The 15,002-nt window shown below is 43.8% G+C and overlaps 1 protein-coding gene across 1 annotated transcript in view; it reads right to left on the bottom strand.

The window, feature by feature from the left end:
• USH2A (Usher syndrome 2A (autosomal recessive, mild)) overlaps positions 1–15,002 on the bottom strand; it is a gene marked incomplete at its 5' end in the record, with an annotated part of 716,575 nt that overhangs the window by 167,159 nt on the left and 534,414 nt on the right. The window contains 3 exon segments of the mRNA XM_015424093.1: positions 2,832–3,047; positions 4,376–4,441; positions 6,815–6,839. Of these exon segments, the coding sequence (XP_015279579.1) occupies positions 2,832–3,047; positions 4,376–4,441; positions 6,815–6,839 (307 nt within the window).

Below are 15,002 nucleotides of genomic sequence, written 5' to 3'. Positions count from 1 at the left end.
GTGCCGGGAAACAGATAGAGAGATTCCGTCAGCTGGCTCCGGAAGCCGACCAATTCCCAGTGCATATGCCAGCCAAGGTGTGGCAGATTGGCGGGCTGAGGTCGATAGGGCAATGAGCCTGGCTCTTGCTCCTTCCATACGCAGAGCTTATTTGAGGGCGGGTAAGCAGTTCCTGTCCTTCAGGGAGGGAGCATACCTGTTCCTAATTTAATGCATTTCTGTGTTAAGTTAAGAGCTGAAGGCCTGTCAACTTGTTCCATCAGGGCCAAATTGTCTGCACTGGCCTATACCAGCAAGGCTTCTGGGCATGACAACAAGACGGGTGATTTCCGTATCTGGAAGATGCTCGAGGGCTGGTCCAGGGAGCGTGGCATGGTAGCTGACACTAGAGAGCCTTTGACCCCAGCAATATTGAAGGGACTCAGGAATCAGTGGCACACATTGTGCATGGATGGCTATGAAGTTGCCTTGTTTCACGCTGCATCACTGGTTGCCTTTTTTGGGGCATTGCGGATCAGCGAGCTGGTGGCTGGCTCACGGCAGGATGTATCAGGCCTAGCACTTGAACAGTGGGACGTTTCCATTTCAGACTCCAAAGTGGGAATTAGGCTACGCCGGTCAAAGACTGACCAGCGCGGCAAGGGGAAGGTTATAGAGCTCGACCAATGTTCAGAAGTTGAGTTATGCCCAGTTGAGGCTTTGAGCCATTACTTGGCCCTTGAGAGGAGAGGGCAGGGGTTACCTATTCCGACACAGGGATGGCACTCCCCTCACTAAATTTCAATTTTGGAGCCTGACTCAGAAGGCATTAGCCTGCTTGGGATTGGGTGGGGTTTGCTTTGGAACTCTCTCTTTCCGGATAGGGGCTGCTTCAACGGCGGTGGCCTTCAAGTATATGGGCAGTGAGATTCAGTGAATAGGTCACTGGAAGTCATGCTGCTACAAGGGTTACATCCGGAATTCCATTGTTTAAATATCCCATAAGGTTAGCTGATTTATTAATAATATTCTTTTTACAGATGCTGCAGGCCGTGGGACGAGACGAAGGGTTACTGTCTGCGGTCACAGCATGGTCTTCTGGGCAGCTCATCAGGCCAGCAGCTCTCAGCTTGGCCTTAGTGCATGGGCGGAAGTGGAATGGTTGGGGAGGAGGGGCATGCGATGGCCTGCGCTCCTTCCCCTGCTGTTTGATGGGAGGAAGGGGCCTCCTCCTCATGTCCTGGTAATACACTTAGGGGGCAATGACCTGGATCTATTGAAGGGCAAAGCCCTTGTGTTACAGGCTGAGGCCGACCTTGTGTGGATAAGAGCAAGGTGGCCCAGTGCGAAGATAGTATGGTCAGCCATACTGCCCCACCAGGTGTGGCGGAACTTGGAGGACCCCAGGTGTATTGACCGCGCCAGGCGTAAAGTTAACAGGAAGCTGAGAAAGGCCATGGGTGCTGGATTGGGCATGTTTTTGCTGCACCCCGATATACGGGTCGTGTTCCCAGACCTGTATAGGGCTGATGGGATGCATTTGTCTGACAAGGGCAATGGGATATTTTTACAGGACTTGCAGCAAGGGATTAGGTCAGCATTAGGATGCTGAGTGGGGAGCAAAGGCCAAAGCAGAGGCTTGGCCTTGGCTGTGGCAGGGTTGTGCAAGCAAGAAAACAGAACTGGTGAGCACCTTATGGCATATCCCGTTAGGGAACAGGGGGTCAGGGGTGTCGAACTCTAGTCCTGAAGATCTGGACTGGGCATTACAGGCAATGGCTGGTTGGCTCAGGCTGAGTTGGCCGAAACTGAATCCAGTGAAGATGGAGGTCTTGTGCATGGGTGAGACCCCACTCCTGACCTTCAGTGGGGCACCACTGGTACCAGTGCCAGAGGTTAGGAGCCTGGGAGTGCTCCTGGACTCCTTCTTAACAATGGAAGCCCAGGTAGCAGCTGCTGCCAAATCAGCTTTTTATCATCTTCGGCTGATTAGGCAGTTGGTTCCCTTCCTCAACTGCAATGACCTCGCCACAGTGATCCATGCGGCAGTCACCTCGAGACTAGACTACTGTAACCCTCTCTACATGGGGCTGTCCTTGTCACAAATTCAGAGGCTGCAGCTAGTGCAGAATGCTGCGGCCAGGCTGCTGATGGGCTTACCTAGATGGGAGCACATCCAGCCTGTGCTGAAGGCTCTGCATTGGCTGCCAATAGCATACCTAATCCATTTCAAGGTGCTGGTGCTTACCTTTAAAGCCCTATATGGCCAGGATCCAACATACCAGAGGGATTACTTTCCCCACATATACCCCAGAGAGCACTGAGGTCGGGGTCACAGAACCGGTTGACCCTCCCGGGTCCCAAGTAGGCCAGACTCGCTTTCTCAGTGGTGGCTCCTTACTGGTGGAACAAGCTCCCAAAGGAGATCAGGCCCCTGTGGGATCTACTGCAGTTCCGCAGGGCCTGCAAGATGGAGCTCTTTCACCAGGCCTTCAATTAGAAGCTGCTCCACCATTACCATCAATGAGCCTGGCCCTCAGTTTTTTCATATGGCTCACTCTGTCGAGTGACTCGGGACGACATTGAGCCGGAACTCAGCAGCTGTAGACATCTTAATATGTCATCTTAATATACAAGTAATGAACTATACAACTAATAGCACCTTATGGTTTTTATGCTTTTATCTGTATTGTATTGTTGTATATTCTTTTATTGGTTTTACTGGCAATTGGTGCCATCGCTGTAAGCCACCCTGAGCCCGCTTATGGGGAGGATGGGGTATAAATGTAAATAACAACAACAACAACAACAACAACAACAAAGAGCTTATTCCAGAGAGCACAACAGTTTACCTGTTGCAGGTCTGTGGACTGTTCCTTTTTCTTCATCCCCACAGCAGATCAAGTCTTTGCTTACAATTTCTCCACCACAGCACTGGTGACTGAAGCCATCATGAAGTGATCTACCACAACATATTTGGTTCCCTGATGTGGAGTAAGGAGTCCCCTGGCAGCAGGATTCCCCAATGCCAACAGAGATCTGTTCTTTATTTTGGCAGCATACTTCTCCTGAGGATACAGACATAACATGGGAATTTTGTTGAAGAAGATATTATGTAGATTTCACAGCCTATTATTTTATTGTTGGTAATTGTAATAGAAGATTTATTATTATTATTATTATTATTATTATTATTATTATTATTATTATTATTATTATTATTATTATTAAAACATAGCAATATAGATACGTATAATATAGCATAACTAACAAATTCCCAACCTGAGAAGTCTGTAAGCTAATTTTTGACTGTGGGAATGAGATATATATGGCTTTTTTGTAGCAGGAACTCCTTTGCATATTAGGCGACACGCCCCTAATGTAGCCAATCCTCCAAGAGCTTACAGAGATCTTCTTACAGGGGCTACTGTAAGCTCTTGGAGGATTGGCTATATTAGGGGTGTGTCGCTTAATATGCAAAGGAGTTCCTGCTACAAAAAGAGTCCTGTGTGTGAAAACTTCATTGTGGTTATAGATGGAAAAGTGAATATGACCTCGCGCACTTCCCTCCCTCAGAGGCAGAATTTTTCCTCCATTTTTTCTCTCCCTTTCTGACTGAGCAGCCCTTTTTATCTAGTTTCTTCTTCTCTGAGGATCTATGGCCATCCCACCCCGTCACAGTATGATAATTTGCTGCTGGCTCAGCCCAGGAACCTGATGTTACCCAAAGTAGGCAGTCTCCACTTAATCTGGGGTAATTTGCTGCAGACAGAGCAAGAGTTGGGTAACTGGAATCTCCACCTATGTATATTTATCCCTATGAGAAACTCTCTAAAATAACCAGGCAGATGTTAAACCAGTAGGGGTTTTATTAAAAAATTAAAACAAGGGTAAAGTTAAAGGTTCCCTTGCTCGAAAGCCAGTCAAATCCGACTCTAGGGTTGCAGTGCTCATCTCAGTTTCAAAGCCAAAGAGCCAGCGCTGTCCGAAGATGTTTCGGTGGTCATGTGGCCGGCATGACTAAACACCAAGGTGCACAGAACGCTGTTACCTTCCCACTGAAGTGGTACCTATTTATCTACTTGCAATTTCTTGCTTTCGAACTGCTAGGTTGGCAGGGGTACACACACACAATAAACACACACAAAAGCTAACTAGAAAAAGCAGGGATGAACGGGGAAAGCTGTTTTGAGGAAGGGTGATCTTTACCTATTCTGAAGAGGTCTATGGAAGCAGCAGGTTGAGGAGGGAAATGGCCAACTTTTTGGGAAGCAAGAGAAAAAAGTCCCCCACACAAGTGGTGGTGTGCAGAGGATCTAAGAACACACCCACATAGCTGGGTAAGCTGGGTGACATATTTATAGGGGAAAACGTTTCCTGAGGCAGGTTGACTCACCACCAGTGGACAATGCGCTGATGGTTGTACTGAAGGTAGAGAAGAGGTGGGAGAGCTTTGATGGCTCTGCAAGCACCAGACAGGAGGAGTAATTGGGAAGGTGAATAGACTTAAGCACTGATTAATCGCTGCATAATCAAGGGTAATGGGTGCAGGGGGAGTTAGTATAGGGTGTTGATAGGATTATCCCCAGTGAATCAATAGGTCCTGGGTGACCCATTGTTCTAAACTCATGCATCTCTCCAGGGCAAGGAGGGGGTAGTAGTCAGCCAGCACTCTGACTCACATCTTGAAAACTGTTTTCCCAGGCTGATGCCTGGCTGGCATCCATCTTGGTCCACTTTGGCCCAAGCAGTGCCCTGTAAACTGCCCCTCTGTGGGAGGAGGGGCCTGACTGCTAACACTGAGGGAAGGGACAAGATCACCCCTTTAATTTAAACTACTGAAATGGCACACAAGTGGCTTTTTAAAGTTCAAAAATAACAGAATATTTTATTCAATGTAGAGGCGGAAAGGTCAGGTGAAAGCAGGGGTAAAATGTCTGAGGTAAATCAATAATGACCCCCGAAGTAAATCAGTATAGGCACAAACTACAGGTCATATGTTTCAAGCAACTGAGAGTTTCTTAAGCTTTTCATACAGTCTTAGAATGTTTACGATAAAAAGCTTTTGTTCCAGTGTTTCCTAAACAGTATACTTTCTTGAGCTTAACTGTCTCCAGGCAGTTCCACAGCAGCTGGCTGGGGAAGTGAAGACAGACCAGGGAGGCATTTAAAGATGCCTCCCTGGTCTGTTGTCCCCTCCCTCCCTGATTTGGGGAAGGGCACCTGAATAAAAGATGAATAAGATTGGATTTTATTCGGGAGCACCTTATTGGTAGCCAAATCAGATGAGAAAATCTGATTTGGCCGAATACATACCTGAAAAATACCAATAAGGTATTGGGGGGGGGATTTATTCCATTCGGCAAAGCCAAATGCACACCCCTAATCCCGAGTCCTCATCTATACCTCAAACTATGTTATGATGCCTCTGAAGGAGATTGGAGACTCAGCAGCAGAACTTCTAAAGAGAAAATTAACCTGAATCCTCACTTCTGCATTCAATCTCATATGTAAGTCACCTTGCTGGGAGCTGGCTACAGCGTTCAGAGATGACATTCAAGCAAGAACAACGTTCACTTTCTCCATAAAAACCCCAGGGGAAAAGAGAAGTGTGATGAACACTAACGTTATTTACTTTATTATACTTTGGAAATTCATCTCCCCATCTTTGCCTTGGGATTCATATCTGTATCTTCTGCTCTATGCTCTCTGATAACACTACTCTTCCCTTCTTGTGTTGTAAGCTTGCTGGCAGCGGTAAACTACTCTAAGTACATCCAGCATCATCAAACTGGCCAAATAATATCCAGGAAACATGCATGCCAAGAGTGCCCTGTATAAATATCTTTATCAAATGAAGTCAATAATAAACCCAAAAGACAAGAACACACCTTTAGAGTGTGAGATATAATCTGTTTAGATACTTAACCACATTTCTCTGCTCTCTTCAGAATCTAATTTCATGACTGAACAGAGGAAGGCCTTCAACGGGTATGTAAGTTACATCAATTGGAAATAATAAAGATTCTTGTTTTTTTTTATAAGAAGGACCATTAGACATAAGACACAAAGGATCAGTAACCTTCTCATTAACCTCTCAAAATGGGATCCATTCCAAGCCAAGCTTGAAAATGTTTTCTCTCTGAAAACTACCATGCAGTCTTAACAGTTAATTGTTATCCTTATCAAAGAATGACCCACATTAACATTTAGCTTGGGGTTATTAGCATATTTATATAAAAAAGAAAAAATAGAAGGTGACCAATAGTGTTCTTGTTGCTGCCCTTAAGGAAAAAGGGAGAAGAAGAAACCAGAAAGCACATATTTATAAAAATAAATAAATGTTGTCAATCTGTACATAAATATTCTTCAACTGGAGCTTTACAATTGCTGATTAAATCTGAGCTTCTTTTAGAGACAAGATGGTTTGTGTTATCATAGTTCTCTTTTCCTATGTAAATAGCATTAAGCTAGTTAACAGAGACCACTGGATGGGTCTAAAGGTCACATACGATCATCTTATTTTAGTACATTGATATTAATGAAAACAGCAAAAGACTTTCCTTTAGTTCCATGGGACAGCATTTTTTCCCTTTTGGATGACATCATGGGCAGCATTCTCATATTGTGATATATGAATGACTTTTGAAGGCATTGGAATTTAGGATGTGCTGCATAGCTTGGCAGAAATTCAAAGTACTTCTGAGCACAGGGAACGTGTGCCAACCCATGGGTAATACAGTCAATTTAGCTCCTGACCTCACACTTGTCTGCCTAGAGATGTGTGTGCATTAAATAGCCAATGGAAAGCATTCTTTGGGCTACCCATACCTACTGTAGTTAAAAATATCTCCAAAAACCTAATTTGCAAATAATATTTTAGAAAGTTTTTCAAAGAAAATTGATTTTCTTCATATTGCAAATAACAAATAAACATCCTATCATGTGAATTTGCTCAGTAAATGTATCAAGAGATACATTTTACACCACATGGTACCCCCTTTTCTAGAGTATGTAGTGATTTCAAATGCACACAATAGGCCACACAATACTGAACCCTGCATTTTTTTGCAAGAACATACTTCAATTGTAATAAGTTGACTAGGTGTTTAAGAACATCTTTCCACATTAGCAATAGGCACATAGGTATTCAAGCATACAATCAATGTCGATAGCAGGGTATGTTCCTGTGGCAGGCACTAGAACATATGTTTCCCTGCCAGGGAGGTGTATATTTTCACTTTAATGATAATGTGCAAAACTGAAGAATGTGATATTGTTTCCTTTTCTTCTTCATATTGTTAACATCCACAGATACTTAAAACATTGGTTATTAGTATGGAGCCTGATCAGAATGCATACCAAAGCTTTGATATGCAGAAGAAGAAGAAGAAGAGATTGGTTAAGAATGTGCAGAGGACCCCACGTGAACAGGGATCCCTACTTTCTTCTGTATTGGAACTGTGTGTGTTCAGCAACATCTCTTCAGAGAGATGTGATCAGTGGTGACCCATCACAGGGTATTTTCCAATCTGTAAGGAACTACCTGTGGAATTAAGGACAAACCCTCACTGTGTGTTTGGGAGAGCCTGTGAGGCAGTTTTAATTCAATGGACTTTTAGCTGAGTTGTGTTGTTATTGTGATGGCTTTAAACTGATATTTGTTGGTGTGATATTTTTCTGGTTTTAATATCTATGCTCATGAAATATTTAAACAAAAACATATAATGCAATATGGAAATATAATAATTAAAAAACACCAACCCAATACAACAATGAAAATACAGATTTATCTATTGTACCAGAAATAAAAGTAAGATCTTTTAACAGGATGCATTTTGCGTAGCATCTAAAAGATAGTTATGATGCCTATTGTCTAGGTAGAATATCCCATAATCCAGGTGGCACTAAGAAAAATTTATTTGTTGGTGTGATATTTTTCTCGTTTTAATATCTATGCTCATGAAACATTTAAACAAAAACATATAATGCAATATGGAAATATAATAAAAAAGCAAAAAAAAAACCCAATACAACAATGAAAATACAGATTCATCTATTGTACCAGAAATAAAAGTAGGATCTTTTAACAGGATGCATTTTGCATAGCATCTAAAAGATATTTATGATGCCTATTATCTAGGTAGAATATTCCATAATCCAGGTGGCACTAAGAAAAATTGCTACCAGTAGCTACCCATAGTTCTGATATGTTCATGGTTGTCAGTTCCAGTTAATAAGCTAGCTACAATACTCTGCACCAGGTGAAGTTCCTGAAGATTTTTCTACAGCAATCCCATGTACTAACCACTTCAATGAACTAGATGTTACTTAAGCATGGATAAATGGGCAGATCAACTATTTCCACGAAAGGATGCTATAAACTACAAATATAACTTGTGTGTATATATCAGCAGTCCTAGATCTAAAAGCTCTCACAAGATGCAAATCTGATCCTTTAAGGAGTGAAAACCCATCCACATAGGCTTACCAACTCTAGGTTAGGAAAGTCCTGGAAATTTGGCAGTGGAGCCTGGGAACAGCAGGGTTTGGGGACGGAACCCTGCTGGCAGTGGCCTCCAAAGCAGCCATTTTCTCTTGGAGAACTGATCCTTCCTGCTGGAAATCAGTTGTAATTCCTGGAAATCTCCAGGCCCCACCTTTTGTGGAGACTTCAGCACAGGCCTCCCTATTTCCAAACCGATACTCTAAGTTTTATATCTCATTATCTAAGGCTCTGGAGGCCTAAATGAAGGATGGACCTCGGCCAGTATCTCCAGGCTGTGGTCACATAGCGGAGGATTAACAAACTGAAGTTTAATCCAGACAAGATGAAGGTAATGGTGGCTGGGAAGACAGAATGTTAGGTCTGTGTTGATTTACCAAACTTAGGCCCCGGTCACACGAGAGGTTTTGGGCCGGGAGAGAGATGGATGGGGGGCGGAGCAAACGGGCGCGATCCCACTGCAACATCTGGGAAGCATTGCGCACCCGTCCCCGATCCGGCCCTTCCGCCCAAAACACCGCGGCAAAAATAAACCACCTACCGAGGTGGTTCTTCCAGCAAGTCCGCATCAAGGCCGGCCGTGGCTCCTGGCCGAACTGCGCATGCTCAGACATGCGCAGTTCAGCAGCCTCCCCCTCCCAACCGTGGCTTCCTCCCCGGCATCTGATCGTGCCGGGGAGCAACGGCGCTGTGGCTCAGGGGATCCGTGGAATCCCACCGCGGTGTCTCTATTTTGGTGCAGCTCTGATTAGCCGCACTTTGCCCATGTTTTGTTCTACCGTGTGGCAGGGACCTTAGATAAGGTTAAAGTTTCCATAGTGGACCAAAGTCACCCTTGGATATTAATAAAGCCATAGACTCCACCCTCCAAACCAACCATTCCCTTCTGGGGAACCATCGTTGCCAATCTCCAGGTGAGGGCTGGAGACCACTCAAAATTACAACTGTTCTTTAGGTAGCAGAGATCAGTTCCTCTGGAGAAAATGGTGGACTCAGTGTCATTATACCCTGCTGAGGTCGCCACAGCAAATTGACAGAGTGTCCAAGGCCGGGGCACTCGCCCAGAGCCTCTTTCTAGAAGCCGTTGTATTTATTTCCACAACGAGCCTTTTTCCTAGTAATCTAAAAATACGGTTTCCTCTCTTGTCTCTTGTCATGTCTGCCAGTAATCTATATAGATACTATTAGCCACATTTCGTAGAGAGCCTGTTTGGTGTAGTGGTTAAGTGTGTGGACTCTGATCTGGGAGAACCAGGTTTGATTCCCCACTCCTCCACTTGCAGCTTCTGGATGATTTTGGGCAGGCCATAGTTCTGACAAGAGCTGTCCTTGAAAGGGCAGTTCTTGAAAGAGCTCTCTCAGCCCCACCTACCTCACAGGGTGTCTGTTGTGGGGAGGGGAAGGGAAAGGGAAAGGAGTTTTTAAACCACTCTGAGACTCTGAGTGAAGAGCAGAGTATAAATCCAATCTCTTCTTCTTCTATTAATATTTCACGTTTCCCATGTCACTGTGAGGCTTTCATTAGTGAGGGGATATCAGAGTTATACAGTGTTTTAGTTTTGTTTTCTTTCAAAAATGAGCAGTCTGATGTGATAATCCTCATGGCTAAACAAAAGATGGTTTCCCAATATGAACACTCTGTTATGCCTTCAGGTTAATATTAAGTGAACTTTCTTCCTTTATAACATACAATCACTTATTTATGTCCATGATTTTTCAAAAAAACCATGCGCTCAAGTAAATTCTCTCTCGCTTTCCACAACACACAAAGGTCTTTTAAAAGTAAAATTTGCATGGAAATGATTTTTGAATAGCCTTTTAACTGAGGACTTTTGAACAATCAAATAATTATTTGCATGTTTCAACCTTTGCAAGCAGACTAGTCCAGTGTATACATAACACAAACTGAACAGTTGTTTGAATCATCATAAAATGCAACCTTAGAGTCAGAACTTACATTCATCTCATTTTACAATGAATAGTTATCATGGTTAGACAGGAGGCAATATTTTGGTGGCACTGAACAGATATTTTAGTGATACCTTGTTGATCCTTTCTTCTGTTTGGAGCTAAGCCGAAATAATACATGCAAATGTTGGATTCAGTTTTGCATAAGGCAAGCAACTATTCACACGAAACAGTGCCCAAAAGATCCTTGCTTCACATTGTTTTTTAAACAACTGATCAGTATAATCAAAAGCCTTGAAAATTCAGCTGAGTTATCTACTTGGACTATTAGGAATCACTAAGGCTGAAATACTACAGAACCCATTGGCTGTTCTTCTTCCTCTTTGTACCCACTAGTCAATGAAGTACGTGAAATGGTACAACTGGCGGTGAATTTCCTGCCCCAGCTCCTTTTCTTTAGCTGCCACAGATAAGGATAGGGAATGTTACCTTGCAATGATATCATGTTACACATTTGGTTTTACTAGACATTATTGTGTTAGAAGATATGTGGATTTAGGGTTGCCAGATCCTCCGTGGTCAGTGGTAGGGGATGGGGGGAAGGGCTGTGAAAAGTATGCAGGCGGAGAGTGATTTCAGCTAAGCATACTTTTATTTAGTTCCGAACAAAAGACAACAGACCGGCTCGCAGGCCGGTTTATATTCATTCAGAAAACCCGCCACCAAGCTCACCTAAACACACACCCTACTCCAGATAGGCTATTTAAGTAACTGAGAGACCCATTGGCCTCCCGGCTTGGGACCTAGCCCTTTCATTGGGCCGGCTAGGATCCTACGGACCCATTGTCCTTAGACTTGAAGCTGTTGAGGAATTGTGCCTGGCCAGCCCGGGCAAGTCCGGGCATGTCAGGCTGAATACATTACAGGCTGACAGATCCAGGTTGGGAAACTCCTGAAGATTTGGGGATGGAGCCTAGGGACCTCAGTGGGGTACACCACCATAGAGTCCACCCTGCAAAGCATCCATTTTCTCCAGGGGAACTGATCCCTGTAGACTGGAAATGAGCTGTAATTCTGGAGGAATCCCCTTGTCCCATCTGGAGGCTGGCATCCCTACATGTATTCTCCACAACATTTACTTCAGGCTTGATATTGTGTCTCCCCCTCCTTTTTAGCACCCAAATTAATTCTCAAGTTCAAAGTCTGAGGAATGTATATTTTGTATTTATACAAGCATACAGATATCTATATGAACTTTATGAAACTATTTTGTTCTGTATAATAATCTATAACGAGGTGGCAGGGAAAATTAAAATGTTGAATTTAAAATAAATGCTTATTTTGTTACTGTCCTTATATTTCTGAGTGACAGAAACATTTCATAGATGAAAACAAGGGCACACCTATGTACAAGTACCTGGGTGAATCCAGGAATGAAATACAGCAGCCCAAAGTTGCCTAGGATAAAATAGTGAACAGAGGTGGAACCAACAATATCTGGACCAGACACTGCTCTCCAGTAGAAGCTAATACAGTGCATACAAAGCGAATTACAGCAAAACTAATAGGTACTTTAGCTGTTAGGTATATGTACTTGGAATGGCTCAAGGACTGATTGCTCCACATTCTCTACAATCATTAAAAAAGGGGAAAATAACGCCTTCACTTTCATCCCATTTTCCATTTACTGATTCCCCCTCCACCTGTCCAGTTGTCTGCTCCCTCATCCCCCAGTTTCTTCCCCAGCTACGTACCAATTTTTTTGTTCTTCCTCCCATAGCCACCCAGTTGTTCATTTCTCAGCCCCTCCTGAACCATCTGCCCTAAAGCTGGGTTTTCCCCCTTTGGCCACAAGCACAATTGCCCATTTGCCTTCCCAGTGTTTCCTTTTCCTTGGTTAACTGCCTCCCCTCCCCAATTCCTTGTTGTTTATAACATCTGTATGGAGCTGCGGTGGCTCAAGCGGTTAAGACGCTGAACTGCAGGCTGTGGAAGGACGGTCGTTCAGCAGTTCGAGACCCGGGTGCCGCATGATGGAGTGAGTTCCCATCTCTAGTTCCAGCTCCTGCCAACCTAGCAGTTCGAAAGCAAGAAATTGCAAGTAGATAAATAAGTACCACTTCGGTGGGAAGGTAACAGCGTTCTGTGCGCCTTGGTGTTTAGTCATGTCAGCCACATGACCACGGAAACGTCTTTGGACAGCGCTGGCTCTTCGGCTTTGAAACGGAGATGAGCACCGCAACCCTAGAGTCGGATTCGACTGGCTTTCAAGCAAGGGAACCTTTACCTTTACCTTTATAACATCTGTAGGCGACATTTACTTTGAGGGATTAACTGCCCCCCATCCTTAAATGTTGTATTTTTTCTGAAAACCTGGGGGTTACCACAAGTTTGCAGAGACACATACCCGAGCCCTGGTGTATACCCTCTTGCAGAGGTCTTGATCCCTGCAGCAGAACCACCCACCGCTATGTGATACATGGTGGCAGAAAGTAGTCCCAGATCTGATTTGAGATAACACTGGCTTGGAAAAAGAAACCTATCAGCACTGCTTAAATACTAGTGTGAAAGTTCCTCATTTTTTCCATTTAACAAATTACTAATTGGATGAAAATGTGTTCAGTGTTAAAAATGTCTTTTGTGATTTAATCACTCCTAAAGCAGCACTGAAAACAAAATGTTATATAATCACAAGGAACAGACAATAAAGCTTTTATCTATCTGGGACTTTTCTTGTCCAGCTTTAAAGGGAGCAAACCATTTTTTATTGTATTACTAATGAGAACAGAATAGAATGCACCTGTGATATCACCCACACATGTGATTCAGCTCAGCCTTCCTTCCCACCCCCACCTATAGTTTTGCCCCCTATTCACTGCCCCCTTACCACTGCAGTTCTTTGTACAAACAGAAAAAAATCAAGCTATTTTAAGCAGAGGAATAGACAGTGGACAGAGTCTCACCTGAACAGACTACAGTACAATGTGGTTCTTCTCCACTCCAATTTCAGACCAAATCATGGTGTGCAAAAATGAGGGAGAGAGAAAACAATTGTGCATCCACAGACTTACAGACAACAGGAGATTCCAGCCATGGGATGGAAATTGCATGGGTGGTTTCAGTGTATGATTTGTCTACTTATAAGCAATGCTCCCTCTAAGCTGTGAAGTCTTGTGAGCAAAAATTCTACTTTGTGAGCTACTGGCATTAAAGTCGTGAGCGACCAATTTGGCTACTGCATACATTAGTCTGCTCTGACGCCATTCTTCCTGAGCTAAGACAAAAATGTGTGAGCCGGAGGCTAAAAAACTGTGAGCGGGCTCACACTAACTCAGCTTAGAGGGAACACTGCTTATAAGAGCTCTGACCTGGAGAGCCTGGGCTAGCCTGATCTTGGAAGCGAAGCAAGGTTGGCCCCGGTTAGTATTTGGATGGGAGACCACCAAGAAAGTCCAGGGTTGCTATGCAGAGGCAGGCAATGGCAAACCACCTCTGGTGAAATATTGTCTTCTTTCCAAATTAGAGTGCTAGAAAAGAGTGTATACAAATTTACCTAATAATTCACAGGAACATTACAGCCAGTTTCCCACTTATTTCAAGGAATGAGCTGAACTAGATTAGACCCACTGACACTCATGGCTTCTATTCTACTCTGTTTGCTCCACCGTGGATCAGCCTTTTTATATATTTCATCTGCTTTTTCTCCAAGAATCCGACCAGCACATCTGCTCACTTCCAGAGACAGACCTAAACTGCACACATCTGCTCTCATCAAGAATCAGATCTCCAACTGCCCACTGCCAGCTCTTCTCTCAAAATTGTATCCCTTCTCTACAAGCTGACTGGATGTTGCAGCTACTTTCAGATAGGCTCAGGCATTATATGCGTATGATTGGTTGTTTGGTAGTTAGGGGGCAAAGGCCCTCCTTTCTGACAGTCCCCACCAACAATGCCTGCAGCCTACAACCCAGTTAAAACCCTACCAAAGTCAGTGAATCTTTATTACCGTTCACAAGTCATACAGAAGCAGAACCAACAAAATTAATTAACCTAAAGTCATATCTCAACATACATCATTCAATCCAGTGTTCCCTCTAAGCTGAGTTAGTGTGAGCTAGCTCGCAGTTTTTTAGCCTCCGGCTCACACATTTTTGTCTTAGCTCAGGGAGGATGGTTCCAGAGCAAACTAATTTATGCAGTAGCCAAATCGCTCACTCACATGTTTAATGCCAGTAGCTCGCTCACAAAGTAGAATTTTTGCTCACAAGACTCCACAGCTTAGAGCATTGATTCACTCCTAATATAACATACAGCCCTAGCAATGCAGGATTTGTTCTGTAGGGTTCCATATGGTTCTGTTTTATTGTCCATGTTTTTTTAATGTGTATGCAAGGCCCTTTGTTTGGGTTGGGTTAGAGAGTCAGTTTGGTGTAGTGGTTAAGTGCATGGACTTAACCGGGTCTGGGAGAACCGGGTTTGATTCCCCACTCCTCCACTTGCACCTGGCTGGATGACCTTGGGCAAGCCGTAGTTCTGATAAGAGCTGTTCTTGAAAAAGAGCAGTTTCTGTCAAGAGCTCTCTCAGCCCCACCTACCTCACAGGGTGTCT

This window comes from Gekko japonicus, unplaced genomic scaffold, assembly GCF_001447785.1.
Source record: "Gekko japonicus isolate JY-2015 unplaced genomic scaffold, Gekko_japonicus_V1.1 scaffold810, whole genome shotgun sequence".
NCBI classification, from domain to species: domain Eukaryota; kingdom Metazoa; phylum Chordata; class Lepidosauria; order Squamata; family Gekkonidae; genus Gekko; species Gekko japonicus.
The sequence above is the reverse complement of the archived record's forward strand: the minus strand, read 5'-3'. Positions and strand labels throughout refer to the sequence as shown.